At 41.4% G+C, this 27,001-nt stretch overlaps 2 protein-coding genes across 4 annotated transcripts; both read right to left on the reverse strand.

Moving 5' to 3' along the window:
* Positions 1-5,648: 5,648 nt before the first annotated feature.
* On the reverse strand, positions 5,649-11,616 carry LOC104434092 (importin subunit alpha-4). Its single transcript, XM_039306435.1, has 11 exons — positions 11,169-11,616; positions 10,411-10,507; positions 10,215-10,306; positions 9,978-10,109; positions 9,676-9,859; positions 8,592-8,757; positions 8,172-8,250; positions 7,801-7,929; positions 7,147-7,274; positions 6,337-6,776; positions 5,649-6,205 (listed from the first exon to the last, which is right to left on the reverse strand). Exons 1-10 carry the CDS (start codon positions 11,352-11,354, stop codon positions 6,410-6,412), a joined length of 1,560 nt encoding a protein of 519 aa, XP_039162369.1. The 5' UTR covers positions 11,355-11,616; the 3' UTR covers positions 5,649-6,205; positions 6,337-6,409.
* Positions 11,617-19,987: 8,371 nt separating this feature from the next.
* On the reverse strand, positions 19,988-26,117 carry LOC104434091 (importin subunit alpha-4). Of its 3 annotated transcripts, none has more exons than XM_039307540.1 (11): positions 25,445-26,117; positions 24,741-24,837; positions 24,543-24,634; positions 24,306-24,437; positions 24,011-24,196; positions 22,921-23,084; positions 22,507-22,585; positions 22,137-22,265; positions 21,478-21,605; positions 20,731-21,106; positions 19,988-20,532 (listed from the first exon to the last, which is right to left on the reverse strand). In XM_039307540.1, exons 1-10 carry the CDS (start codon positions 25,628-25,630, stop codon positions 20,734-20,736), a joined length of 1,566 nt encoding a protein of 521 aa, XP_039163474.1. In that variant the 5' UTR covers positions 25,631-26,117; the 3' UTR covers positions 19,988-20,532; positions 20,731-20,733. The 3 variants fall into 3 exon arrangements, with proteins under 3 accessions (XP_039163474.1, XP_039163473.1, XP_010045351.1); XM_039307539.1 differs by having other exon boundaries at positions 20,661-21,106; positions 25,445-26,115; XM_010047049.3 differs by having other exon boundaries at positions 20,661-21,094; positions 25,445-26,113.
* Between the last annotated feature and the right edge of the window lie 884 nt (positions 26,118-27,001).

A 27,001-nucleotide genomic window follows, 5' to 3' on the forward strand; every position in this document is an offset into this window, starting at 1 on the left:
GCCTTGCCACGCCGCCGTCGTCGCCGACCTCCTCTCGCCGCCGCCGGTTGCCCGGTTGCCCACCGCGCCGCATGACCACCGTTGCCGCCGCTCGCCACCCGCCGCCACATGACCGCTAGCCACCGACCGTCGGTAGCCGATGGGCTATGCGGCGGCGGTCGGCAATGACGGTCAATGGTCGGTGGTCGTGTGGCGGCTACCAAGGGTAAACGGTTTGGCGGGGCAATGACAATCCGTGAATAAGAATAAAAAATGAATAAATATAAAAAAGAAATTGTTGCGTTACCAAACGCATTTATATTCTTTTTTTTTTATTCCAAAAGTAGAAATTTTATGTAATTACCAAACGGGTTTTTTTATTCAGAAATTGTTTCTGAATATAAATAGAAAAGAACTATTTCCGAAAAAAAAAACTCTTCCCGATCAAGAAATGTTGTCATGCGCATCCTTAGTTGCCACTTGCCAAGTCTTGTTAGCTTGACTTTTTATGTTGTGGGATCATAAAATTCCAGGGCGGGTCGGTCCTTACCTCTCGAGCCTCTCCACCGTCGCGAGAGAGAGAGAGCAGAGCAGCAATAAATAAATAACGGTGGAGCCCACAGTTGCTGGACCCACCTAACTTGGAGACAGACCGGCCATGGCATAGCGTCCGACTCAACAAATCCAGTGGCGATGGACTCCTCCTCAGCCGTTGAGCTCGCCGTCGTCACGGTGGATGTCTCGGTGGCTGTGGCAAAATCACCGAGCTTGAAGAGGTTGAAGCGGCCATGGCCCAGGGGCCGTGGGGGGGGGGTTTGGGTTGTTCAAGGTGGCCGGGGTGGCTTTGCTGCGGTAGAGTTTCGGTTGTGAGACTTGATGCGGATCACCTCAACCCACCCAATTGATATTTGCTCATGTTATGCTGACGTGGCATCGTCTTGGAAGAATACACCGGATTGGTCGAATTTAATGGAGACAATACGTTGAATATAATTTCAAAACTTGTGCTATCTTGTCGGGTCGATTCCTAGCTGTGCTTGAGAATTGCTTATGCGTCTCTTGTTATATGATTCTTGAAAATTCTCTCTTTACCAGTAGTCGCATCAGTTCGAGTTCCGAAAAATTTCATCTTTCTCGTGTCAGAACTCTCTCTCTCTCTCTCTCTCTCTCTCAATACAGTGACAACATACACGACGCAACCTACTCGATCTAGAACAGCAGAGCAGGGAGAGAGAGAGAGATCTGTGTTAGCGAATCAGCATATCATCTATCGATTCGCCTATCTAGGGTTTATCTTCGAGGTTAGGAATTTGAGCGTGCCGGTACATGGAATTGGGGAATGATTCTCTTCGGGGCTTGTTATCTTGAGTATTGAGATCGCGTATCTAGGATTTATCTTTCTTGCTTTGCTTGCTTTGCGATCTTGTGAATCTGAGATCCTGGGTTTTCAATTTCCACCGTTCTATGGATTTCCTTTTTTTTTTTGTGGATTTTTCACTATAGAGTTCTGTCGCGACCTCTTTTTTTTTTCGGCGCCCGCAATCATGTACGAGCGCCTAAGGAGGCTAATGGCCTTTGAATTTAATTATGCCCGACTCTCCCAAGTCCACCAATTCACGACTTTAATAGTCGAGTTTTTAACCCGTAAATCAATTTTTAAATTGGAGTTACCACTAATCGATTTGGGGTGGGTCGATTAGAAACCAAGCAAGTATCGAGAGAAATACTCGCTCTTGCGTAACTGCAGAAATTAGGATCGGGGACTTGATTACACTAGTTAATCACTAATGCCCTTTCGGTACCTAATCTTGTTTAAACCCCGAGGTTTTTGGATGTTCGAGGGATTTTCCATGCATTTTTTAGAGGAAAACATTTTTGAGTATTTTTCTCATTTTTTGGACATAAAAGGGATTTTTTGGTATTTTTTGGAAAAGTACAAGTCTTTTGGCTTTTTCTGAATTTTTGGCTTTTTCATGAATTTTTGGCTTTTTGGATTTTTTTTTGGAAAATATGAAATTTTTTTGATTTTTTGATTTTTCGGAAAATAAAATATTTTTTTAATATTTTTTAATATTTTTGGAAAATAAATTATTTTTGATTTTTCTCGATTTTTTAGAAAATAAAACATTTTTCAACAATTTTTTAATATTTTTCGATTTTCTCGAAATTAAAACATTTTTGATTTTTTTTTAAATAAACCATTTATTTATTATTTATTAGAATATTAATTTATATTAAAATAACAAAATAAAACCAACCCGGTCGGATCCGCAGTTGGGTCCGACTGGGCCGGCGACCCAACGCGGATGGGCGCGTTGCGGGCCCGACTCGGATTTTTGCCCCCCTTTTTTTTTTTAATATTAAAACGACGCGTGGCCCAAAAGCCCGTTTCGAAAAGAATCGGGCCGACCCATTGACCCGGTTCGGCGAAACCCTACCCGATTCGCCGAACCGGATTTCCGCCGCCCAAAATCACGGAAACCCTACCCGACTCGCCGACCCGCTCCGACTCCATGACCCGGCTTCCAACCTCCCTTGGCCTCGCGAAACCCTACCCGACTCCCGCCGACCCGGCTCCGATTCGACGACCCGGCTCCGATTCGACGACCCGGAAAATCGCAAACCCTAGGGTTTGCAAATCCGCGGCGCCGAGGGAGGAAAACCGAGGCATTACGGCGGCGACGGCGATGGCGACGGTGACAAACTGGCTACGGGGACAGCGAGGACGAGCAACAACACTGTTGCGCTGGTGTGGTTGGTGGCAACATGGTCCGAGAGGGGGAATGTGACGGCGATAACGCGATCGACGGCGGTGACGGTTACTGTTACCTGTCCGTGACGGGGTGGCAAACGGTGGCGGTGACAGGGCAACTCGGTTTCCCGATCTGGCGCGGCGTCGGAGGACCAATCACGGCAACGGCTTCACAGGTGGGCACAACAACAAGCCGTCGAAGCAACGGCGTCGGGACTGAGGCGAACGGCTGCGGCACGGCGTCCGGCGGCAAATAAGCAAAAAAAAAACCAGATCTACTGCGTAGCTCTCACGGACCCTCCTCGGCCTTGATTCCTCCTCACTCGAGCGATCCGAGCCTCCACCGGCCGGATCGACCTTCGAAGTCACTCGCCGCCCGCCTTCCCCCGAAGTCTCTCGGTGGAAGGTGGGCTGAGCTCGCGACTCGAGCTCTCTCCTGCGCTCGCCCTTCAACCCTTCCCGATGTCTCTCAGTGAAGGATCTCCGAGCTCACCACACCCTTCGACGATGCTTGCGGCCACCTATTTATAGGCGAAGGAACTCCGGGTCGACGGAGGGGCTCGGTCGCCGGCCTCCGGCTTGCCCACCGGTTCCGCTCGGGCCGAACCGGTGTCCCATCGAGCTTTCCAAATGGGTCGAAGCTCGCTCGCATTAATGGCGCCCGCGATCTTATCCCCTCGCCGACGCCGCCCTACACTCCTCGGCCGTAGGTCGTCCTTCGCGCGCGTCGCCGGCCACCGCGCGTGAGATGCAAGCGACTGAGGAAGAAGAAGACAGGAGGAAGAAGAAGAGAGAAAAGGGGCCGGCCAAGGGTGAAGGAAAATGGGCCATATGGGCCACGCGGAGGGGGAAGAGAAAGGGAAAAGAAAAAGGGCTGGGCTTTTGCTTTTTTTTTTTTTTGTTTGTTTGTTTATTAATTATCTTATTTATCCGAAATAAAATAAAAACTTAATAAAATAAAATTAACCTAATTAAAATTGAGGTGTCAACAAGTTCCAATTTTCGCCATCTGTTCTGAGCTTTGTTCCTTAGTGAACCCTAAGTCCTAGCACTCTGGTAGCTGGTCTTCATATAATCCTGATTTTTTGAACCTTTGACTGCTTTGATTCCGCGAATTTCTTGGGTCCTTCGGTGTATCCGGGGATCTCTGCTGGGAATTTGTGATTTTTTTGATCGGATGAATTCAGTTCGCATCATATACGGATTACTTGGATCTTTTCCAGGTATTTGACCTTTTGGAAACAGATTCTTGAATGCTTCAACTGGAAAATAAAAATAAAAATGGCTTTTAAGTGAAAAGGCAGTCAAAGATTGAACTGGGTGTTTCTTGTTTGCTTCTCGGGGAAGTGACAATCACGAGGACGGTCAAATTTCGTGCTTTCAAGCTTGATGGATCTCTAAATCTAGGATTCTAAATCTAAGACCTTGCACTTAAGCCTTGCTTATTTAAATGAATTCTGCAGGAATTGGGAACTGAGTACCTAGTCAGGCCTGTGGGTCGTCCTGAGGATGAGGAGGATGCAAGTGACTTCGAGCCTGAGGAGAATGGCGAGGAGGAAGACGCTGACGAAGAGGACGAGGATGAAGACGAGGACGATGCTGGTGGTAAGGTCGAGCCTCCGCCAAAGAGGAAGCGATCGGACAAGGACAACTCTGACGACGACGATGATGATGGGGGAGAGGATGATGAGAGACCTGCCAAGCGATAGGCCCAAGGGCCCTTCGTGGTCTGAGCAATGACTTTGACATATTGACTCTATTTTCTCTCTCAAAACCCGATCCTCTTTGCAGCAGGGAAAAAAGATAGCTGGTTTTCAATTGGAGTAAGCTTTTTCTTTTGGGTCGTTTGTGTATCCTGAAAGTGCATTAGAATTACGAGCATAACTCTTTGTACTGTCGATGCATAGTCCACACGGGTTTCGACAAATGTGTTGCAACGGCTGATTTAGACTTGTGGCCCCGTGGGAGTTAGGAGATTCGGCAAACATTTCATTGGACACAATCATGTTTTATAGGTTTCTATAATTAAGAGTTCTCTGGTTAGGGTCTTTAATCCTCATTTTTATGCGGTCTTTGAATCTTTCGGCATGTCTCTATCTCAATACCCATCCTCCCAGTTCCTTTCTTTCTCGTCTTTTTGGCCATTTTCTCAGTTCATTAGATGCATGTGATTTGGCAAAAGCTCAACTTGGATGGTCGGGGTCTCCTTTTCGTTTTCAATTGAGGCGGATGTGCCATCCCTTTGAGGTGATTCGTTCAAGATGATCACAAGTGATGAGTCTTCTAAGTTTCTCATCTCATGCTTTCATTACAATGAGTTCTCCCCGGGAAGGAGTAAGGGCATTGGGCCATGCGAAGAGCTTCCTCTTTTCAAACGAAGGTGAACCTACAAAGAGCTTTTGCAAGCGGAAACTTGTGGAAGTTATATTTTCCTAAGTAATGAACAACGGATGAATTCGACATGCGAACAATGATTGACCGAGTAGGTCGACTTTGGGTCGGTTTTTAGGATGGTTGTCCGGTACTGAACCCGGTTACTTCCTTGCACGTATATCCCTGACCAATTTGCGAATCTCCTTACGGATGCAACACCATTTCTAACTCCGTACCTACTTACCAAAGGTTCGACTTTTAACTTTCACAATGGTTTATGTTTTCCTCCTCCATCATTCAATGAATGAAGGAGTCCCAACCACGTGAACCTTTCAAGTACAAAACATGTTATCGAGTCTAGTGACTACAGATTTGCACTGGCCGCGATTCCTTCAGCACATAGCCTATATGATGGACTACGAAAGTAGAGCATCGCCATTGATTCTCAGAGCAAATGGGAGGGGGGTACAACTTAAAACAAGTTATTTTACATCTCACATATGCATATGAAAGGGCAACCCTCTCCACATGAAAGAGAAAGAACTGCGGAGAACATCTCCCTCCAACTGAAATTCCCATATTTATACGTTTACAAACGCGCATACCAGAGTGTTTCCACAGCAACACTGGTACACAGAGGAACCGATTGACAAAAAAACTACGAATAGTATTTTCCCCGTTACAAACACGTGTAATTCATGTATAACACTGTCCGTAAGTAACATCGAATATGTCATGCTAGATAATGGATGCCATCCAAATAGTTAAAATCATCGGCCAACAGAAACTAGTCCTCAAAAAACATCCGATAAGCATCTTAACCAAAGAAAATAGCAGGCAACAAGCCATGCGTCATGTCATCTGGTTCTCAAAGATCTCAATGCTCTAGTCATCTGACAATGCTCTAGAAGGATTAATTTCTCTTGATGGAGGAAGGTTAGTATCAGGATGGCCATCCATGACTAGCTGGTAAAGCATTGAAAGGTTTGCTTGTTACCACGGATGGTGTTATACAGACTACATGCTTCAAGGAGTATTGGCCTCGCCCACAATTTATATGTTCCCCCTGGTATTCCTCCTAGATGTGATGTTGCACCAAACCTACCAAGGGAAAAAGGAGTAAACACAAGTGAGACATGCCACCATAGCAGTAGCATATGATACTAATGTGCTGCCACATTTATCCTCTGCAATAGCTATAAACAGCGAACAACAGATTGGTATGGCATCACCTTGCAACTAGAAGCATCTCGTGCGTCTCTTCATAGACAAAAAACAAAAAGCTTTTCACAACGGAAGTAACGATCAGGAGAGACTGAGTCTTCCGATATCTAATTTCATGTCATCTCCAGAATCAAAGCCATGTAATCCTCCTCCTCCTTCTTCTTCTTCTTTATTTTCCTTCTCAGTCCAATACTTATCCAACATCTCCGAGGCTTTTTTGTTGACCTCACTGTTCATGTGAGTCTGGAGGTCCACGATTTTGTTGAACCCCTCACATTCATCAATCATGCGCAAATATTTATTGACTTGGTGAAAACCTGGTTCTTTGTTCCCTTCACCGCTATCCAGAATGCTTTCCACACCATCTAGGCAAACTGTTATGATCTCAGGGTCGGAGCAAGTAAGGAAATCGCAGAGCGGCTTGATACAACCCTGGCTCACCAAGTATCTGCAAAAACAACTGCACTTTATCAATAAACAATTTTTCATTGAAATGAACTGCCGATTATATTTTTTCCACTGAGACTTTCATTTTCTTCATTATTCTGCAAGTGCAGTGAACATGAAATGAAATTGCATTCCCTGCTTCATCAAATCATTGTAGGTAAGAGGACGAAACAAACCTAGACAAACCATATGACAAGCAGAAGACAACAAGAATGACGATCTCAAAGTAATTAACCAGTTAGTTTATACATGGACACGAGCTACGGGCATTTAATTCTCTTGAGCTATTAAAAATGAATCACGAAGGGTGATAACCAGCACAATGTGCCTCATTTTGTGTTGGAGCAGAGCAAATATAGATAGAGACATACTGAATTTGTTCATGGGACCCGCCAGAGACAGCATACGAAATAGCCCATGCAGCCTCTTTCTTAATTTTGAATTCGGCATGCTGAAGAAGGCTCACAACAGGAGGAATAATGTTTGCTTTAATTACAGCCTGAAAAGGACAATAGAACCGTTTTCAAAAGATTGTATAAGCACAGTGACCTATGGAAACATCTGTTAAGAGGGTCAATTTCATAATTAAAATGCTACGTCTGATAGCAAAATTCATACAGGATCATTAGGGATTCAGATCCTGACTTGTCTGGTAATGTTATAGATCTATCAGACAAGCAAAAGCTCCTTCTAAAAAGTTAAAAAACAAACAAAAGGAGAGAGTGAATGTAATTCTGGTATTCAATCTTGAAGTGTACTTTGGAAATACGTCAGAAGTTCCTTATCAAGAAAATCAAAAGTGAAAACAATTACTGTGTTGAAGGAGAGGCTGCTCTGTCCAAAGAGAAGAGACAAGGTACCATCGATTATAGAAAGATTCACCCGGGAATTCAGGATATTAACGGGGCAGCATTTTACAACAGCACGAATGAGCAAAAGCAACTACGATAAGGTCTTAATAGAGACTTCTTTCATATTCAATGCTCAATACAATATACTGTGCTATCATCGAATAGAGGTTTTACCTGAATTTGATTTTGGTTACCTGCTGTAATATTTGCAATTATCCAACAAGCTTCTTCCTTGACACTCCTATCCCAATTTTCTGTCAGAATTTGATATAGAGGAGGCAGTCCTTCCTTGTCAATTACAAACTGCAACCGAAAATCAAGTCTTCAGGTAAGGATAAAAGAAGCTCGGTTTAATCTTATAAAGTATCTACGAATCCCAAGACAAAATAAACAAGTCAAAAATATCAGTTACATGAATGCAGTTACTTCAAGTTCAGAGACAATGGGAGATGCACATTTTGCTGCTCGGAATCTAAAAGACCTAATGCTTTCAAAAGACTGAACTACGTTTATTATTTTCAGTCTCATAAGGGGGACGGAAAGACCTGAGTCTGATCCTCGTTGCCCGACACAATGTTCCCCACAGTCTTAAGAGTCGGTACCTGGACATTAGGTGATGGATGCCTGCAAAAGGAACCACATAAGAAAAGAAACTGAATCGATGCCAAAAAATAAAATGGCATCCTTAAAACAAAGTTTGACAGCACAATCAGTGAAATATCCACCCTAGTGTCGCTTTGTCTATACCAAGATCCAATCAGTATACATGAAGCTTAAGTAAAACCAATTAACGAAATCTTTTCAGCCCGTGAAGTATGCTTAAACTAAGAGCACAAATGGTTCGACTGTTTTACTATGCTCCGTTCACAAATTGGTCTTCTGTATTTGCATGCCCAGACTAGAAATATATGCAGCAAACCCGACATTCTTTCGCCATGCAAGAAGGCCCATATATATCATCTTACACGAGAAGTTCTACAAGCCGTGGACAAAATCCTGCGTCCAGCACAGACTGGATATTATGATCTGAGCCATCACAAATATAAGACAGAGTCCAGCACGTGTCAATCAATACTTCTCCATCTTCTGAATTAATGAGGCACCTGAGGGTAGGCAAGGCCAGATTGACCTAAAGGCAGCAAAGACAAATCATAATCCTCCAAAAATACTAATATACTATTTTAGAATTCTGAAAGACAGGATCGGAAATTTTAATCATTAAATTATATGACTCAAGTTCACATTCAACTCAGAAGTATTAAGATGATTCAACTCGAAGGTGTGTTGGAGCAGAATCCTTCATCTCTGTCATGATTGTTTCACAACTTGGTTCAGTTTACAATTGAAGCACAGGGACTCAATCGTATGGTGCAATTCCCTAAAGAGCCTCACCAACCTTTGTGGTTTGGCTCATTCTAACAACTTAAAAATGTGCTGACTAAGATTTAAATTGCATGTGATTCTAACTTGAATTTCATCAATTAAATCAGCTAAACCACTCGATTGGGACTTAAAACCCCATAATAGACATACTAATACATTAGGTATAAAAGTCCCATTTTGATAATTTACCTTGTGATCCATGAACTGAGAAGCAACATTTCTTTTCCTTCCCTCAAAGTCTATTAGAACAATATAACTTCTCCAATCATTTCTTGAACAATCGAAGCTCATAACAGGATCAACATCATTACACTTCTCAGCCAGGGGAGACACCACTTGAATCTACTTTGTGTTTGTGCGTGCGCATGTAAGTGCATGCAAGAGAGTACTTATGGGTAATGAAAGAATTTCATTTTGACAACTTCCTGTTTTTCCTTTAAACGACAATTGATTCTCATAAAGTTTCATTAAATTTATTACATTTAGTTTCTTTTTGTGAATCCCAAAATGTGCAGTTTTGAGGAGCTACGCTTCCTTAATCAGCTATTCTAGATCTCGTCAGTGAATCTCATGGTACACAACTCAGTTTTACGAAAAACGTGATTTGCCATTGATGTTTCAGAGCTCATTTTGATGACTACAGAAATTAACAACGATTCCTTTCCTGTTCAAATGGAGGGAGAGGCTTCCATCTGTATAAGTTGGATAAAGTCCAAGCAATGCTCCTCATCAGGGTCAATTCTGGATATCCATCCAATTGAGCCAATAGTGGGCCTAGAGCGCTTCCACTTAATACGTGATCCCTGAAATCTTGCGAGTCAGCAACAATATTTGCCAGCGCCCAGATAACCTGCTTGATTCATGGGAATCTAGCTTAGACCATCTCATCCATCATATTTAGCAATTTGTTTTAAGAAATCAACTCAAAAAATTGTCACGAGAAAAAGAAGAAGAAAAAAGAACCCAACATTTTCTCGAATATCAGCAACCGAAGAGCGAAGAAGTTGCACGAATTTAGGGATAGATCCGAGTTGGATGATGAGTCGTGCGTGATCTGATGTCCCAGAAGCTATATTGACCAATGCCCACGCAGCCTGAGTCTGAAGATGAAGAAAGATTATGACATGATGGCAAATGATTTCCTTTTGCCTGCAAAAACTAAGATCTCAGTGGAAGAACATCGATAGAAACTAGAAGGACCATACTTGTAGTAGAGGAAAAGCGTCCACATCAAGGAACTCCACGAGTCGAGGGACGATTCCTGCTCTGACAACCTCGTCGATCAGAGGGCTCTCACCTTCGCATATGTAAGATTTCGACATTTATCATGCAAACATTCCAATGACCATCAAGCTAAAGGAAAACAATTAAAGGAGGAGGGACAGAGGGCTTCAAAATTACCAGTTGATAACAACTTCCCGATCAGCGTGGTTGCTGCTAAATACTGGGAAGAATCATCCGATAACACTGCTTGAACCATCAGCGGAAGATGTTCCAACTGTAATGAAAACTGGTCAGAAACTATTGACCCGACATTAGCATATCCACGGGTGACTTGTTTTCAACGGTAGTACTAAGTTCTGCAGTGATGGCCGATAAATGCAAAAGCCCCGTTCCATCTTAGTCAATGAAATAGAACTGCATTTTGATTTTTGGAGGTTGACTGAGGTGATATAGCAGTATAGCAGTTGCCCTGTCACTTTCAATAGGTTATAATCGATGGGGTTGGAAAAGGTGAGGTGGTTGCTGTGGCTTGCATCTGAGGATGTCTACGGATCGAGAATCCCACTGTTTCTATCGTGTCGTGTGTGGTCAGCAGCAGGATAATAAAATCAGTTAAACCCAACTTTGTTCTCAAACCTTTTCTTCTTTTCCCGACTCTTTTAATTAACTTGAAGACTCTTTTCCCAATTCAGTTCCTTTTATCTTGACCATTTATTGCAGAAGACGGCACCAGCACACATACAATTGGTGGTCCGTTCTCAAGGTCATTAATGTACCGTGAAAAGCGAGGACTCTCTTCATGGAACCAAACCCTCTAAGATAAGATTGCAAGGACTGGCCGAGCACGCTAGTCAACGGAAGGACGACTTAAAACGCAAGAGAAAAAAAGAGAAATGGAAGGTGAAATGTGAAGGAAGAAGAAAAAAAAGGAAGACCTTGGGTTGACGATAACGAAGGTCCGCACTGTGGATCGACCCACTACGTCGCTTCTTGAGACCTTCTGACCTCTTGTCCTTCCTGATTTGCACCAGCTCCTCCTCTCTCTTTATCCTCGCATCCTCTCCGCTCAAGCCTTTCTTGTACCCGTCCATGCGCGTCGAACTGGATGGTCTCAGAGACATTACTCGCTTCCACTCTCTACTCTCTCTCTCTCTCTCTCGCTGGTCCTCAGTAGTGGGGGGTTTGTCCTTCGCCAGAACGTCCAAGAAAGTGTTTAACGGAGAAAAACGAGGAGGAGAGAGCAAGTTACGGCACGTGGGTAAGAAAAAGCTACTTTTGTTCGATTAAAAAAAACAGCAAAACGACGACCAAGACCGGCTCGGTCTGCCTGCAGAGTCGGAGAGGGAGGGGAATATTCAAGACCCGTGACATTGCCCAGTCTGTCAGCTTCGACTTTTTCTGCGGCGGGGTCATAAAATATATTGGTCGGCCGGTCCTTGCCACCCACCCGTTGAGAGAGAGAGAGAGAGAGAGCAGAGCAGCAACAAATAAATAACGGTCGACCCCATAGCCGCGGGGACTACAGTTACTTCGAGAGACAGACCAGATCATGGCACCGCGTCCGGCTCGATCAAACTCGGCGGCGATGGACCCTTCCACGGTCGTCGAGGTCGGAGAGGTTGAAGCGGCCATGGTTGGTGGTGTTCAAGGGTGGCCAGGGTGGGCTTTGCTGCGGTAGAGTTTCGGATATGAGAATTGATGCGGATCACCTCGACCGCCCAATTGATATTGCTCGTGTTTTGTTGACGTCGCATCGTCCCAGAAGAATACATCGGATTGATCGAATTTAATGGTGACAATACGTTGAATTAAATTTCAAAAGTTGAGATAATTATAAATCGGACTAATAAAAATCTTGGGTAATTGATTGAATTCAACAGAGATGCCATGTCGCTGCCTCCTCATGAAGAGGACGAGGACGAGGACGATGGTGATGGTGATGGTGATGGTGAGGACGACGACGGCGACATCGTGCTGGAGGTTTTCCTCGCTTCCAATGGGCCCATGGCGGTAACGGCTTGAATTCTTCAACGGTCCCCTTATAGGCTCAGCTATCTTGTCGGTTCAATTCCTAGTCGTGCTTCAGAATTGCTAATGCGTCTTCCTATATGGTTTTTGAAAATTCTTTCTTTACCAGTAGTCGTATCATTTCAAGTTCCGAAAAATTTCATCTTTCTCGTGTCAGAGCTCTCTCTCTCTCTCTCTCTCTGCTTTGCTGTTCTAGAACGAGTAGGTTGCGTCGTGCATGTTGTCACTTTATTGAGAGGGAGATCTGTGTGAGCGAAGCGGCATCTCTTCTATGGATTCGCCTATCTAGGGTTTATCCTCGAGGTTAGGAATTTGATTGTGCCGGAACATGGAATTGGGGAATGATTCTTTTGGCGGATTGTTATCTTGAGTTTGAGATTGCATATTTAGGGTTTATCTCTCTTGCCTTGCTTGCTTCGTAATTTTGTGAATTTTGTTGGGGATATGATTCGTACTCTCCATGAACTATGAACTACATAGGACCAATGTCTCGAGACTTTAAAGGATGAGTTCATATTTTATTGGTAATATGGGCTTCGAATTTATGAATAGCTTATCTATATTATTTTTTTCTTTCTATATTTTATTAGTAGTTTGAGTTTAGACTCATGAATAACACTTATATATATATATTCTATTTGGATATTTTCTTTTCTCTTGTAATCGAGGGATATATGAGAGAGGAGCGAGGTGCTAATTAAGTAATTATAATGAAATCCTTAACTGGACATAACCCTAATTTAAGGGTGAACCAAAATAAAATCTTGCGTCTCAAATTCTTTTTCTCACTCTCGCTCTCTTTTTTCTTTGTGATTGTGCGATGAATCCTAAGATTTGGTATCGGAGCCAAGTTTGAGGTTAGGGTTCTTAATGAAGAGAGATCTGGAAAAATCAAATCTTAGGAAAATGTTGTCGTCTAGTCAATCACGAATTGAAGTAGAGAAATTCAGAGGAAAGGATTTTGAGTTATGGAAATTGAAGATGGAGGCTCTGCTCATGGATAGAGATTGATGGCACGTGATCGAATAAGATAAACTTGAGGAAAAATCCATGGAGAAATTGAAGGAGGACGGGGCAAAGGAATCCACGTCTACTGAATTGAAGGAGTGGAAGATTAGCGATTGAAGGGCACGAGATGTGATCTGGCTATGCCTTGCTGATAATGTTTTGATAAACATGACCTCTAAAAAAACAACAAAAGATCTCCAGAAGAAGTTGGAAAATCTTTCTCAAAGCAAGTTGCTCGTACACAAACTATTTGTGCGAAAGCAACTGTACAACCTTTAGATAAGTGAAGGTGATTCTTTTTCTGCACATTTAAACAAGTTTAATAATATTTGTGGATAACTTGCATTGATCGATGTCTATCTGGATGGGGAAGATAAAGCATGTACTTTGCTATGTTTATTGCCAAATTCATGGGAACATCTAATTGTTTCCATTGGTGCTAATATTAGTGCGTTATCCTTTAAGCGTGTTGCAACTGCTTCATTATCTGAGGAGATGAGGAGAGTAGGTTCTAATAATGCTACGCAAGAAGCTCTTTTTGTAAGAGAAAGAAATATCGAATGATCCAAACCCATATTTGGTGGCAAGAATAAGGTTAGAGGAAGATCTAAAAACCAAGATCAATCGAAAATAACGTGTTGGAAGTGCAAAAAGTCTACACACTTAAAAAGGATTGTAGAAGCAAATGTGTCGGTCTACAGAAGCGAGAGGATGCCTCATCCTCTAATACAAAGAAGGATAATGACAACAGCTTGGGAGACATGTATCTCATTTGCAATTCATTACAGGGTGACCATAGTACATGGTAATTGATATTGGAGCGTCTTTTCACATGACGCCTCATAGAGATCGGTTCTATTGTTATGAGCCATATCAGGGAGGTACAATGCGAATGGGAGATGATACGATGCTTGATATAATTGATCGTAAAAATGTGAAGCTGAAAATGAAAAATGGGACAATCAAGAATCTTCAAGATATGATGCATATTCTTGGTCTTACTAGGATTCTTATTTCTGTGGGAACCATGGCAAATGCTAGCATTACTTTCACTAGCAACAAGTATTCATGCAGGCTAACTCATGGATCTATGGTGATCACCAAAGGCGAATGATATGGAAAACTGTGGAAGTTCTTGGGAAGCACGATGATTAGTGGTGAGAATTATATCTCAGAGCAGGTAGAAAAAGATCCTTCGATGTTCTGGCATTGGAGATTGGGTCATATCGATGAGAAAGGGTTGATGACCCTTACCTCAAAGAAGATGGTGGATGGAATCCCAAGTTGTTCTAAGGATTTCGGATTTTGTGAACATTGTCTATATGGAAAACAAAATCGGGTATCTTTTGAATCTATTAAAGGGAGGAATTTTAGATCTAATCCACAGTGACTTTTTGGTCCTACGCTTGTAGCATCGTTTGGAAAATCAAAGTGTTATGTTTCTTTAATTGATGATTATTTTAGATATGTGTTGATATATTTCTTGCAGAGAAAAGATGACATATTTGAAAAAATTTGCGAGTTCAAGACTTTGGTGGAAAATTAGTTTGATAGAAAAATTAAAGTTTTGCGAACTGATAACGGAGGAGAATTCTATTCAGCGAAGTTTGATCAATTTTGTGCAGCCAATGGCATTGTAAGGAAGAAAAGAACACCTATTCACCTTAGCAGAATGGGTCGATAGAGAGACTTAACTGGTCTTTCATGGATAAAGCAAGGAGTATGTTAAGTGATCCGGGCTTAGCATTTTTGGGCTAAAGTAGTGGCTACTGCGCATTATCTAAAGACCAAGTTTCCCACATTAGTTTTGAAGGATCAAACACCGTTTGAGGCACTATTCGGGAAGAGGCTAGACATATCCCATATTAGGGTGTTTGGTTGTGAAGCATACGTCCACTTGCCCAAGAAAAAGATAAACAAGCTTGAGAGCAAGTCAAAGAAGTGCATATTCATTAGGTATAAGGATGGTGTTAAAGGTATAAGCTATGGAATTCTGGTACTAAAAGTATTATATATAGCAGAGATTTGGTATTTAGAAAATCTACAACAAATCATATTGTTCTATAAGATCCTAAAAAACAACAGACGATTGAGTTATATGTCAGTTTGGAGGAAGAGAAAAAGGTCATACAAACTAGAACAGAAAGTTCATATTCTAAAGTTGATGAGCCTGATGGGATGGATGATATAGTATATTCTAAAACTGAATTTGAAGATGAAGCACTACCTAAACCGATCTTAAAAAAGTCCACACAACTGAGAAGACCACCTGAGAGGTATACCTTATTTGCCGATAATGAAAACTGTGCTTTGAATGTTACAGGTTATAATCCAGGTACTATCAAGGTAAGCAAAAAGTGTAGAGAATGCCAAACAATCAAAGAAAGCCATGAAGAGATGAACTCACTTAATAAAAACAAAACGTAGAGTCTGGTAAAGCTGTCTGCGGATCAAAAGACAATCAGTTGCAAGTCAATAATCAAGAAGAAAATATGTATAAATGGAGAGATAGAACGATACAAAACTCATTTGGTTGCTAAGGAATACTCACAGATAGAGGGAGTCAATTATGGTGAGAATTTTTCTCTTGTTGCAAAATTAAATTCCATAAAACTTGTCTTATCTTTAGCAGTTGCATACAATCTAAATATAAAGTAGTTTGATGTGAAAACAACGTTTCTTCAGGGTGACTTAGAGGAGAATATTTTCATGAAACAACGTGTTTGTGATTAAAAGAAAAGAAGACTTTGTTTACAAACTAAACAAGTCTTTATATGGCCTAAAACAATTTCCAAAGATGTGGTATCAAAAGTTCAACTCATATGTCTTGAAGCTTGGCTTTGTTCGTTGTGATGTTGATCACTGTGTCCACATAAAAAGGTTAGATGATGACTTTATTATCTTAACCTTATACGTTGATGATATAATGCTAGTTGGGGATAATATGAGAATGATTAGGATTGTGAAAGGACTGTTGGCAAAACAATTTGAGATGAAAGATTTAAGTCCAGCAAACTTCATCTTGGGCATGCAGATTAAAAGAGAGTGTGAGAATGGGAAATTGTAGTTAAGTCAAAAGAAATATGTTAAAAGTGTGTTGAAGAAATTCAACATGGCAAACTGCAAACCAATCCCCATGTCCACAAGTTCCAAATTATCAGCACTCTAGTGTCCTAAGCTAAAGAGATGGCAACAGTTCCATATGCAAGCGCAAATGGGAGGTTGATATATGCCATGATATATACACATCCAAATATTGCTTAAGTAGTGGGAGTATTGAGCAAATATATGTCCAATCCAAAGAAAGAACATTAGATGGCAGTAAAGCGGGTGCTTCGTTATCTTCACAATGCATCTGACTTTGAGTTATGCTATGAAGGCATGAAAAACTCAAAGGAACATCAAGCATTAGAACTTAAGTATTTTGTGGATGTCGATTAGGGAGGTGACATTGATAGCAGAGATCAACTAGCGGATATGTTATTTCTTTATTTGGAGAAATTGTGAGTTGGATGAGCAAGAGATAAAGCACGGTTGTTTTATCTTCTACAGAGACAGAGTACATGGCCCTTAATCATACTATTAAGGAAATGATATGGATGCACAAATTATGCAAAGAGCTTGATTTTACACCAGGAGAAGTGAGGATTAGGGGTGATAGTTAAAGTGCTATATTCTTTGCTAAGAATCCTGAATTTCATGCAAGAATAAAGCACATTAACATCTAATATCACTTTTTTTTTAGAGAAAGTTGGAACGAAAAACTGTAGTGTTGATGAAAATTGACATAAAGGTGAATAGTATAGATTTTTTGACTAAGGTAGTGAGTGTAGAATAGTTTGAATGGTGTGCAACTGTATTGAATTTAAATAAGCATATGGAGTATTCACAAAGTGGGAGAATGTTGGGGTGTATCATACTCCCTATCAACTATTTTGGGGCAGTGCCCCTACAAACTCTAGAGGATAAGCTCATATTTTATTGGTAATTTGAGTTTTGAACTCATGAATAGCTACTTTCTTTTTATATTTTATTGGTAGTTTAAGTTTTGGCTCACAAATAGCTACTAAATATTCTGTTTGGATATATATTCACTTCTAATTGAGTGATGTAACATGTTAATTATAGTGAAATCCTCAGTTGAGATAGCCTTAATTTAAAGGCGAATTATGATAAAATCTTGCGTATCAAATTCTTTATTCTCATTTTTACTTTTTTTTCTTTGTGATTATGCAGCGAACTAACAAATTTGAGATCCTGAGTTTTCAATTTCCACCGTTCTATGGATTTCTTTTTCGTGGATGTTTCTCTGTACAGTTCCAATTTTCACCATCTGTTCTGAGCTCTGTTCCTTCGTGAAACCCTAAGTCCTAGCACTCTTGTAGCTGGTCTTCATATATTCCTAATTTTCAGAACCTTTGGCTGCGTCGATTTCGCGAATTTCTTGGGTCCTTCAAGGTATCTAGGGATCTCTGCTGGAAATTTGTGATTTTTTTTAATCGGATGAATTCAGTTCGCATCATACACGGATCACTTGGATCTTTTTGAGGTATTTGACCTTTAGGAAACAGATTCGTGAATGCTTCAACTCGAAAAAATGGCTTTTAAGTGAAAAGGCAGTCAAAGATTGAACTGGGTGTTTCTTGTTTGCTTCTCAGAAAGTGACAATAGGGAGGACGTCCGAATTTCGTGCTTTCAAGCTTCATAGATCTCTAAATCTAGGATTCATCATGGGAAAAGGTAAACAAAAAATAAAAAATAAGACCAGTGCAACTCAACTTTATGCTAAGACCTTCCACTTAAGCCTTGCTTACCGATGTACATGAATTCTGCAGGAGGAATTGGAACTGAGTACCTAGTCAAGCCTGTGGGTCGTCCTGGGGATGAGGAGGACGCGAGTGACTTTGAGCCCGAGGAGAATGGCAAGGAGGAAGACGTTGATGAAGAGGACGAGGATGAAGACAAGGACGATGCTGATGGGAAGGTCGAGGCTCCATCCTTTTTTACTTACCCGAAAATGGTCAAATTGTCCGAATCCTTCTTATTTTAGTTAGGTTTAAGTATGAGAACAATATGCTATGATTAGCAATTAATTTATTTTCAAACCGATCCATTTACTATCGATTATTTGTTTGTTGAAGAGGAAGCGATTGGATAGGGACAATTCCGACGACGACGACGGGGGATAGGATGATGAGAGACCCGCCAAGTGATAGGCCCAAGGGCCCCTCGTGGTCCGAGCAATGACTTTGACATATTGACTCTCTATTTTCTCTCTCAAAACCCGATCCTCCTTGTGGCAAGGAAAAAAGATAGTAGCGGCACTGTCCTCAACCGGGGGAATTGAGTCAACCTATGGTTGAGGACAGTGCCACAAGGCATGTCAACCCAGCTATGGGCTTTTAACCTACCCTTACTTACTCCAAGCATGGGAGGCCATTATATCTATCTACCCGATAGTAGCCAGAACCGAAATCTTAAGGTGGTGTTTACCTTCACCACCGTGGGGTTTCTCACCCCAAGGCGGTTCTCCCGCCAGTTTCCTCCGTGAGCCTTTTAGGACCTGCTCAGGTCCAGGTTTTCAATTGGAGTAAGCTTTTTCTTTTGGGCCGTTTGATATCCTGAAAGTGCATTAGGATTAAGAGCATAACTCTTTGTACTGTCGATGCATAGTCCGCACGGGTTCCGACAAACTGTGTTGCAACAGCTGATTTAGACCTGTGGCCCCGTGGTAGTTTGGAGATTCGGGAACATTTCATTGGACAAAGTCAAGTTTTGTAGGTTTCTATAATTAAAAGTTCTCTGGTCAGGGTCTTTTAATCCTCATTTTTATGCGGTCTTTGAATCTTTCGGCACGTCTCTATCTCAATACCCATCTTCCCAGTTCCTTTCTTTCTTGTCTTTTTGGCCATTTTCCCAGTTCATTAGATGCATGTGATTTGGCAAAAGCTCAACTTGGATGGTCGGGGTCTCCTTCTCTTTTTCAATTGAGGGTGTTCCAAGCAGATGTGCCATCCCTTTGAGGTGATTCGTTCAAGACGATCACAAGTGATGAGTGTTCTTAAGTTTCTCATCTCATGCTTTCATTACAATGAGCTCTCTCCGGGAAGGAGCGACGGCATTGGGCCATACGAAGAGCTTCCTCTTTTCAAACGAAGGTGAACCTACAAAGAGCTTTTGCAGACAGAAACCGGTGGAAGTTACATTTTCTTAAGTGATGATCAACGGATGAATTTGACATGCGAACAATGATTGACCAAGTAAGGTCGACTTCAAGTCGGGTTTTAGGATGGTCGTCTGGTACTGAACCAGGTTACTTCCTTGCACGTATATCCCTGACCAATTTGCGAATCTCCTTACGGATGCAACACCATTTCTAACTCCACGCTTACTCACCAAATGTTCGACTTTCGACCTTCACAATGGTTTATGTTTTCCTCCTCCATCATTCGATAGTTTGAATAAAGGAGTCCCAACCACACGAACCTTTTAAGTACAAAACATGTTATCGAGTCTAGTGACTACATATTTGCACTGGCCGCGATTCCTTCAGCACATAGCCTATATGATGGACTACGAAAGTAGAGCATCGCCATTGATTCTCAGAGCAAATGGGAGGGGGGTACAACTTAAAACAAGTTAATTTACATCTCGCATATGCATATGAAAGGGCAACCCTCTCCACATGAAAGAGAGAGAACTGCGGAGAACATCTCCCTCGAACTGAAATTCCCATATTTATACATTTACAAACGCGCATACCAAAGTGTTTCCACAGCAACATTAGTACACACAGGAACCAATTGACAAAAAAACTATGAATAGTATATTCCCCGTTACAAACACGTGTAATTCATGTATAACACTGTCCGTAAGTAACATCGAATATGTCATGCTAGTTAATGGATGCCATCCAAATAGTTACAAATCATCAGCCAAGAGAAACTAGTCCTCCTCAAAAAAACATCCTATAAGCATCTTAACCAAAGAAAATAGCAGGCAAGAAGCCACTCGTCATGTCATCTGGTTCTCAAAGATCTCAATGCTCTAGTCATCTGACAATGCTCTAGGAGGATTAATTTCTCTTGATGGAGGAAGGTTAGTATCAGGATGGCCATCCATGACTAGCTGGTAAAGCATTGAAAGGTTTGCTTGTTACAACGGATAGTGTTATACAGACTACATGCTTCAAGGAGTATTTGCCTCGCCCACAATTTATATGTTCCCTCTGGTATTCCTCCTAGACGTGATGTTGCACCAAACCTACCAAGGAAAGGAGTAAACACAAGTGAGACATGCCAGCCTAGCAGTAGCATATGATACTATTGTGCTGCCACATTTATCCTCAGCAATAGCTATAAACAGCGAACAACAGATCGGCATGGCATCACCTTGCAACTAGATGCATCTCATGCGTCTCTTCATGGCCAAAAAACAAAAAGCTTTTCACAACAGAAGTACCGATCAGGAGAGACTGAGTCTTCCGATATCTAATTTCATGTCAGCTCCAGAATCAAAGCTATGTAATTCTTCTTCTTCTTCTTCTTTATTTTCCTTCTCGCTCCAATACTTATCCAACATATCCGAGGCTTTTTTGTTGACCTCACTGTTCATGTGAGTCTGGAGGTCCACGATTTTGTTGAACCCCTCACATTCATCAATCATGTGCAAATATTTATTGACTCGGTGAAAACCTGGTTCTTTGTTCCCTTCACCGCTCTCCAGAATGCTTTCCACACCATCTAGGCACACTGTTATGATCTCAGGGTCGGAGCAAGTAAGGAAATCGCAGAGCGGCTTGATACAACCCTGGCTCACCAAGTATCTGAAAAAACAACTGCACTTTATCAATAAACAATTTTTCATTGAAATGAACTGCCGATTATATTTTTTCCACTGAGACTTTCATTTTCTTCATTATTCTGCAAGTGCAGTGAACATGAAATGAAATTGCATTCCCTGCTTCATCAAATCATTGTAGGTAAGAGGACGAAACAAACCTAGACAAACCATATGACAAGCAGAAGACAACAAGAATGACGATCTCAAAGTAATTAACCAGTTAGTTACGGGCGTTTAATTCTCTTGAGCTATTAAAAATGAATCACGAAGGGAACAACATGGGCATGATTTCCATCTTTTGGGTGATAACCAGCACAATGTTCCTCATTTTGTGTTGGAGCAGAGCAAATATAGATAGAGACATACTCAATTTGTTCATGGGACCCGCCAGAGACAGCATACGAAATAGCCCATGCAGCCTCTTTCTTAATTTTGAATTCGGCATGCTGAAGAAGGCTCACAACAGGAGGAATAATGTTTGCTTTAATCACAGCCTGAAAAGGACAATAAAAACCGTTTTCAAAAGATTTTATAAGCACAGTGACCTATGGAAACATCTGTTAAGAGGGCAATTTCATAAATAAAATGCTACGTCTGATAGCAAAATTCATACAGGATCATTAGGGATTTAGATCCTGACTTGTCTGGTAATGTTATAGATCTATCAGATAAGCAAAAGATCCTTCTAAAAAAATTTTAAAAAAAATACAAAAGGAGAAAGAGTGAACATAATTCTGGTTTTCAATCTTGAAGTGTACTTTGGAAATACATCAGAAGTTCCTTATCAAGAAAATCAAAAGTGAAAACAATTACTGTGTTGAAGGAGAGGCTGCTCTGTCCAAAGATAAGAGACAAGGTACCATCAATTATAGAACGATTCACCCGGGAATTCAGGATAATGACGGAGCAGCATTTTACAACAGCACAAATAAGCAAAAGCAACTACAATAAGGTCTTAACAGAGACTTCTTTCATATTCAATGCTCAATACAATATACTGTGCTATCATCAAATAGAGGTTTTACCTGAATTTGATTTCTGTTACCCGCTGTAATATTTGTAATTACCCAACAAGCTTCTTCCTTGACACTCCTATCCCAATTTTCTGTCAGAATTTGATATAGAGGAGGCAGTCCTTGCTTCTCAATTACGAACTGCAACCGAACATCAAGTCTTCAGCTAAGGATAAAAGAAGCTCGGTTTAATCTTGGAAAGTATCTATGAATCCCAAGACAAAATAAACAAGTCAAAAACATCAGTTACATGAATGCAGTTACTTCAAGTTCAGAGACAATGGGAGATGCACATTTTGCTGCTCGGAATCTAAAAGACCTAATGCTTTCAAAAGACTGAACTACGTTTATTATTTTCAGTCTCATAAGGGGACGGAAAGACCTGAGTCTGATCCTCGTTGCCTGACACAATGTTCCCCACAGTCTTAAGAGTCGGTACCTGGACATTAGGTGATGGATGCCTGCAAAAGGAACCACATAAGAAAAGAAACTGAATTGATGCCAAAAAATAAAATGGCATCCTTAAAACAAAGTTTGACAGCACAATCAGTGAAATATCCACCCTAGCATCGCTTTGTCTATACCAAGATCCAATCAGTATTCATGAAGCTTAAGTAAAACCAATTAACTTTTCAGCCAGTGAAGTATGCTTAAACTAAGAGCACAAATGGTTTGACTGTTTTACTATGCTCCGTTCACAAATTGGTCTTCTGTATTTGCATGCCCAGACTAGAAATATATGCAGCAAACCCGACATTCTTTCGCCATGCAAGAAGGCCCATATATATCATCTTACACGAGAAGTTCTACAAGCCGTGGACAAAATCCTGCGTCCAGCACAGACTGGATATTATGATTTGAGCCATCACAAATAAAAGACAGAGCCCAGCACGTGTCAATCAATACTGCTTCGTCTTCTGATTTAATGAGGCGCCTGAGGGCAGGCAAGGCTGGCTTAACCTAAAGGCAGCAAAGAGAAATCATAATCCTCCAAAAATACTAATAAACTATTTTAGAATTCTGAAAGACAGGATCGGAAATTTTAATCATTAAATTATATGACTCAAGTTCACATTCAACTCAGAAGTATTAAGATGATTCAACTCGAAGGTGTGTTGGAGCAGAATCCTTCGTCTCAGTCATGATTGTTTCACAACTTGGTCCAGTTTACAATTGAAGCACAGGGACTCAATCGTATGGTGCAATTCCCTAAAGAGCCTCACCAACCTTTGTGGTTTGGCTCATTCTAACACTTAAAAATGTGCTGACTAAGATTTAAATTGCATGTGATTCTAACTTGAATTTCATCAATTAAATCAGCTAAACCATTCGATTGGGACTTAAAACCCCATAATAGACATACTAATACATTAGGTATAAAAGTCCCATTTTGATAATTTACCTTGTGATCCATGAACCCAGAAACAACATCTCTTTTCCTTCCCTCAATCCTCATATAGTCTATTAGAACAATATAACTTCTCCAATCATTTCTTGAACAATCGAAACTCATAACAGGATCAACATCATTACACTTCTCAGCCAGGGGAGACACCACTTGAATCTACTTTGTGTTTGTGCGTGTGCATGTATGTGCGTGCAAGAGAGTACTTATGGGTAATGAAAGAATTTCATTTTGACAACTTCCTGTTTTTCCTTTAAACGACAATTGATTCTCATAAAGTTTCATTAAACTTATTACATTTAGTTTATTTTTGTGAATCCCAAAATGTGCAGTTTTGAGGAGCTAAGCTTCCTTAATCAGCTATTCTACATCTCCTCAGTGAATCTTATGGTCCACAACTCAGTTTTACGAAAAACATGATTTGCCATTGATGTTTCAGAGCTCATTTTGATGACTACAGAAATTAACAACGATTCCTTTCCTGTTCAAATGGAGGGAGAGGCTTCCATCTGTATAAGTTGGATAAAGTCCAAGCAATGCTTCTCATCAGGGTCAATTCTGGTTGTCCATCCAATTGAGCCAATAGTGGGACTAAAGCGCCTCCACTTAATACATGATCCCTGCAATTTGGCGAGTCACCGGCAATATTTGCCAGTGCCCAGACAGCCTGCTTGATTCATGGGAATCTAGGTTAGATCATCTCATCCATCATATTTAGCAATTTGTTTTAAGAAATTAACTCAAAAAATTGTCACAAGAAAATCAAAATATCCAACCTGTTCTTGAACATCAGCAACCAAAGAGCGAAGAAGTTGCACAAATTTAGGGATAGATCCGAGTTCGATGATGAGTCGTGTGTGAACTGGTGTCCCAGAAGCTATATTGACCAACGCCCACGCAGCCTCGGTCTGAAGATGAAGAAAGATTATGACATGATGGCAAATGATTTCCTTTTGCCTGCAAAGACTAAGATCTCAGTGAAAGAACAATGATAGAAACTAAAAGGACCATACTTGCAGTAGAGGAAAAGCATCCGCATCAAGGAACTCCACGAGTCGATGGACGACTCCTGCTCTGACAACCTCGTCGATCAGAGGGCTCTCACCTTCACATATATATGATTTCGACATTTATCATGCAAACATTCCAATGACCATCAAGCTAAAGGAAAACAATTAAAGGAGGAGGGACAGAGGGCTTTTCAAAATTACCAGTTGATAATAACTTCCTGATCAGCGTGGTTGCTGCTAAATACCAGGAAGAATCATCCGATAACACTGCTTGAACCATCAGCGGAAGATGTTCCAACTGTCATGAAAACTGGTTAGAAACTATTGACCCGAGATTAGCATATCCACGGGTGACTTGTTTTCAATGGTAGTACTAAGTTCTGCAGTGATGGCCGATAAATGCAAAAGCCCCGTTCCGTCTTAGTCATCGAAATAGAACTACATTTTGACTTTTGAACGTTGACTGAGGTGATCATATCAGTATAGCAGTTGCCCCGTCACTTTCAATAGGTTCCAAACGATGGGGTTGGAATAGGTGAGGCGGTTGCTGTCGCTTGCATTTGAGGATGTCTGTGGATCGAGAATCCCACTGAATCTAATGTGTCGTGTGTGGTCGGCAGCAGGATAATGAAATCAGTTAAACCCAACTCTGTTCTCAAACTTTTTCTTCTTTTCCCGACTCTTTTCCATTTATTGCAGAAGACGGCACCAGCACACACATAATTGGTAGACCGTTCTCGAGGTTATTAATGTACGGTGAAATGCGAGGACTCTTTTCATGGAACCAAACCCTCTAGGCTCTAAGGTTAGATTGCAAGGACTGGCCGAACACGCTGGTCAACGGAAGGACGAACTAAAACGCAAGAGAGAAAAAGAGAAATGGAAGGTGAAATGTAAAAGAAGACCTTGGGTTGAAGATACCGAAGGTTCGCCCTGTGGATTGACACATTACGTCGCTTCTTGAGACCTTCTGACCTCTTGTCCTTCCTGATTTGCACCAGCTCCTCCTCTCTCTTTATCCTCGCATCCTCTCCGCTCAAGCCTTTCTTATACCCGTTCTTGCGCGTCGCACCGGATGGACTCAGAGACATTACTCACTACTTCCTCTACTCTACTCTACTCTCTCTCTCTCTCTCTCTCTCTAGGGTCCTCGGCACTGGGTTTGGCCTCAGCAAGGAGCTCCAAGAAAGTGATCAGCAGAGAAAACGGAGGAGGCAGAGGAGAAGTGTGGGAAATGGGTGGGAAAAAGCTACTTTTTCTCCATAGAAAAACAGGGAAACGAGGACCGAGACCGGCTCGGGCTTCGTGCAGAGTGGAGAAAGTGTGGGGAGAGGGAGGGAAAGAGTCAAGAACCATCATTAGTGCGACGTCTCTGTCAGCTGACTTTTCTGCTGCGGGATTAGGAAGGAATTCGAGGCCCGATCGATCCGGCCGCTCTACCGTTACGAGAGTGAGAGACAGAGAGAGTGAATCTAGCGCGCTTCCGAACGGAGGCGACGACCCTCCTTCCATGGCCGTCGAGCTCGACGTCGCGGTAGACATCCCGGCGGCTCTATGGAGAAATCATTGAGCTTGCCTGAAGAGGTTGAAGCGGCCATGGTGTTCAAGGGGGAGCTCTAGCGGAGGAGAGAGATATTAATTAAAAATGATTTGGAAAAGAAAATTAATAAAAATATATCATGTAGCGAGAGAATTTAATTTAAAACATGTTACATCAACGTGATCTTTCATAAGACACGTTGATGATGTTAACAACAATTGATTCAATTTGACAAGTTTTAAAATTTAATTATATTTTTTAAAAATTTTAAAACTAAATTATCGATAAATTTCAAGACTTCCAATGTATTCATTTTTATTTTTGTTTCACATAATGAAACTCATATTTCTCTATCACCGAGGAAAACCTTAATTATGTAATTCATAAGTAAAAACCCGCCCTGAATAAGTTATTTAGGGACTTGTCCCACGTGGATTAAACCTAAGACTAAGACCTGTAAGGACAAACGATGAAACTTTTCCATGAAAAGTTAATAAAGTATTGCACATGCCCAATTGGTTGGCGGCGAGAGCTTGCTCAATGCTACAATAAATTTGAGCCTTTTTAACTTTCCAAGGGGAGAATTTACTAGGGGTCCTGGACTGTCATGGTCTTGAACCAATTATGAAGCGGAACATGGAGCCACGTGGAGGTATGGGGCTGGCTTGTTGGAAAGAGAAAATTTTGCATAAAAAATAATCTTTTTCTCTCTCACTGGCTCTCTCTGCTGCACACATTCATTACGGGAAATTATTCGTTCTTCCCTTCTTATAAGAAGAGAAAGAGGAAAAGCAACCAGAAAAAAAATACGAACGCCTTCTTTTTCTAACAAATGCTCTCAAGTTTTGCTACTCCGTGCGCGTCGTTGCCTGGGAGTTCGTCAGGTAGCCATTCCCTCATCGTCATCAGCAAAGCACATCAA

Source organism: Eucalyptus grandis, chromosome 2 (genome assembly GCF_016545825.1).
Source record: "Eucalyptus grandis isolate ANBG69807.140 chromosome 2, ASM1654582v1, whole genome shotgun sequence".
NCBI lineage: Eukaryota > Viridiplantae > Streptophyta > Magnoliopsida > Myrtales > Myrtaceae > Eucalyptus > Eucalyptus grandis.

Coding starts and splice junctions, on each gene's coding strand:
- LOC104434092 (XM_039306435.1), bottom strand. CDS start 11,354: ATGTCTCTGAGACCATCCAGTTCGACGCGCATGGACGGGTACAAGAAA. Junction 9,860..9,977: donor TTGCTGATATTCGAGAAAAT/GTTGGGTTCTTT, acceptor TGAATCAAGCAG/GTTATCTGGGCGCTGGCAAA. Junction 7,930..8,171: donor GCAACGAGGATCAGACTCAG/GTCTTTCCGTCC, acceptor TTTCGGTTGCAG/TTTGTAATTGACAAGGAAGG.
- LOC104434091 (XM_039307540.1), bottom strand. CDS start 25,630: ATGTCTCTGAGTCCATCCGGTGCGACGCGCAAGAACGGGTATAAGAAA. Junction 24,838..25,444: donor TTCGGTATCTTCAACCCAAG/GTCTTCTTTTAC, acceptor TTTTCATGACAG/TTGGAACATCTTCCGCTGAT. Junction 21,606..22,136: donor GTAACAGAAATCAAATTCAG/GTAAAACCTCTA, acceptor TGTCCTTTTCAG/GCTGTGATTAAAGCAAACAT.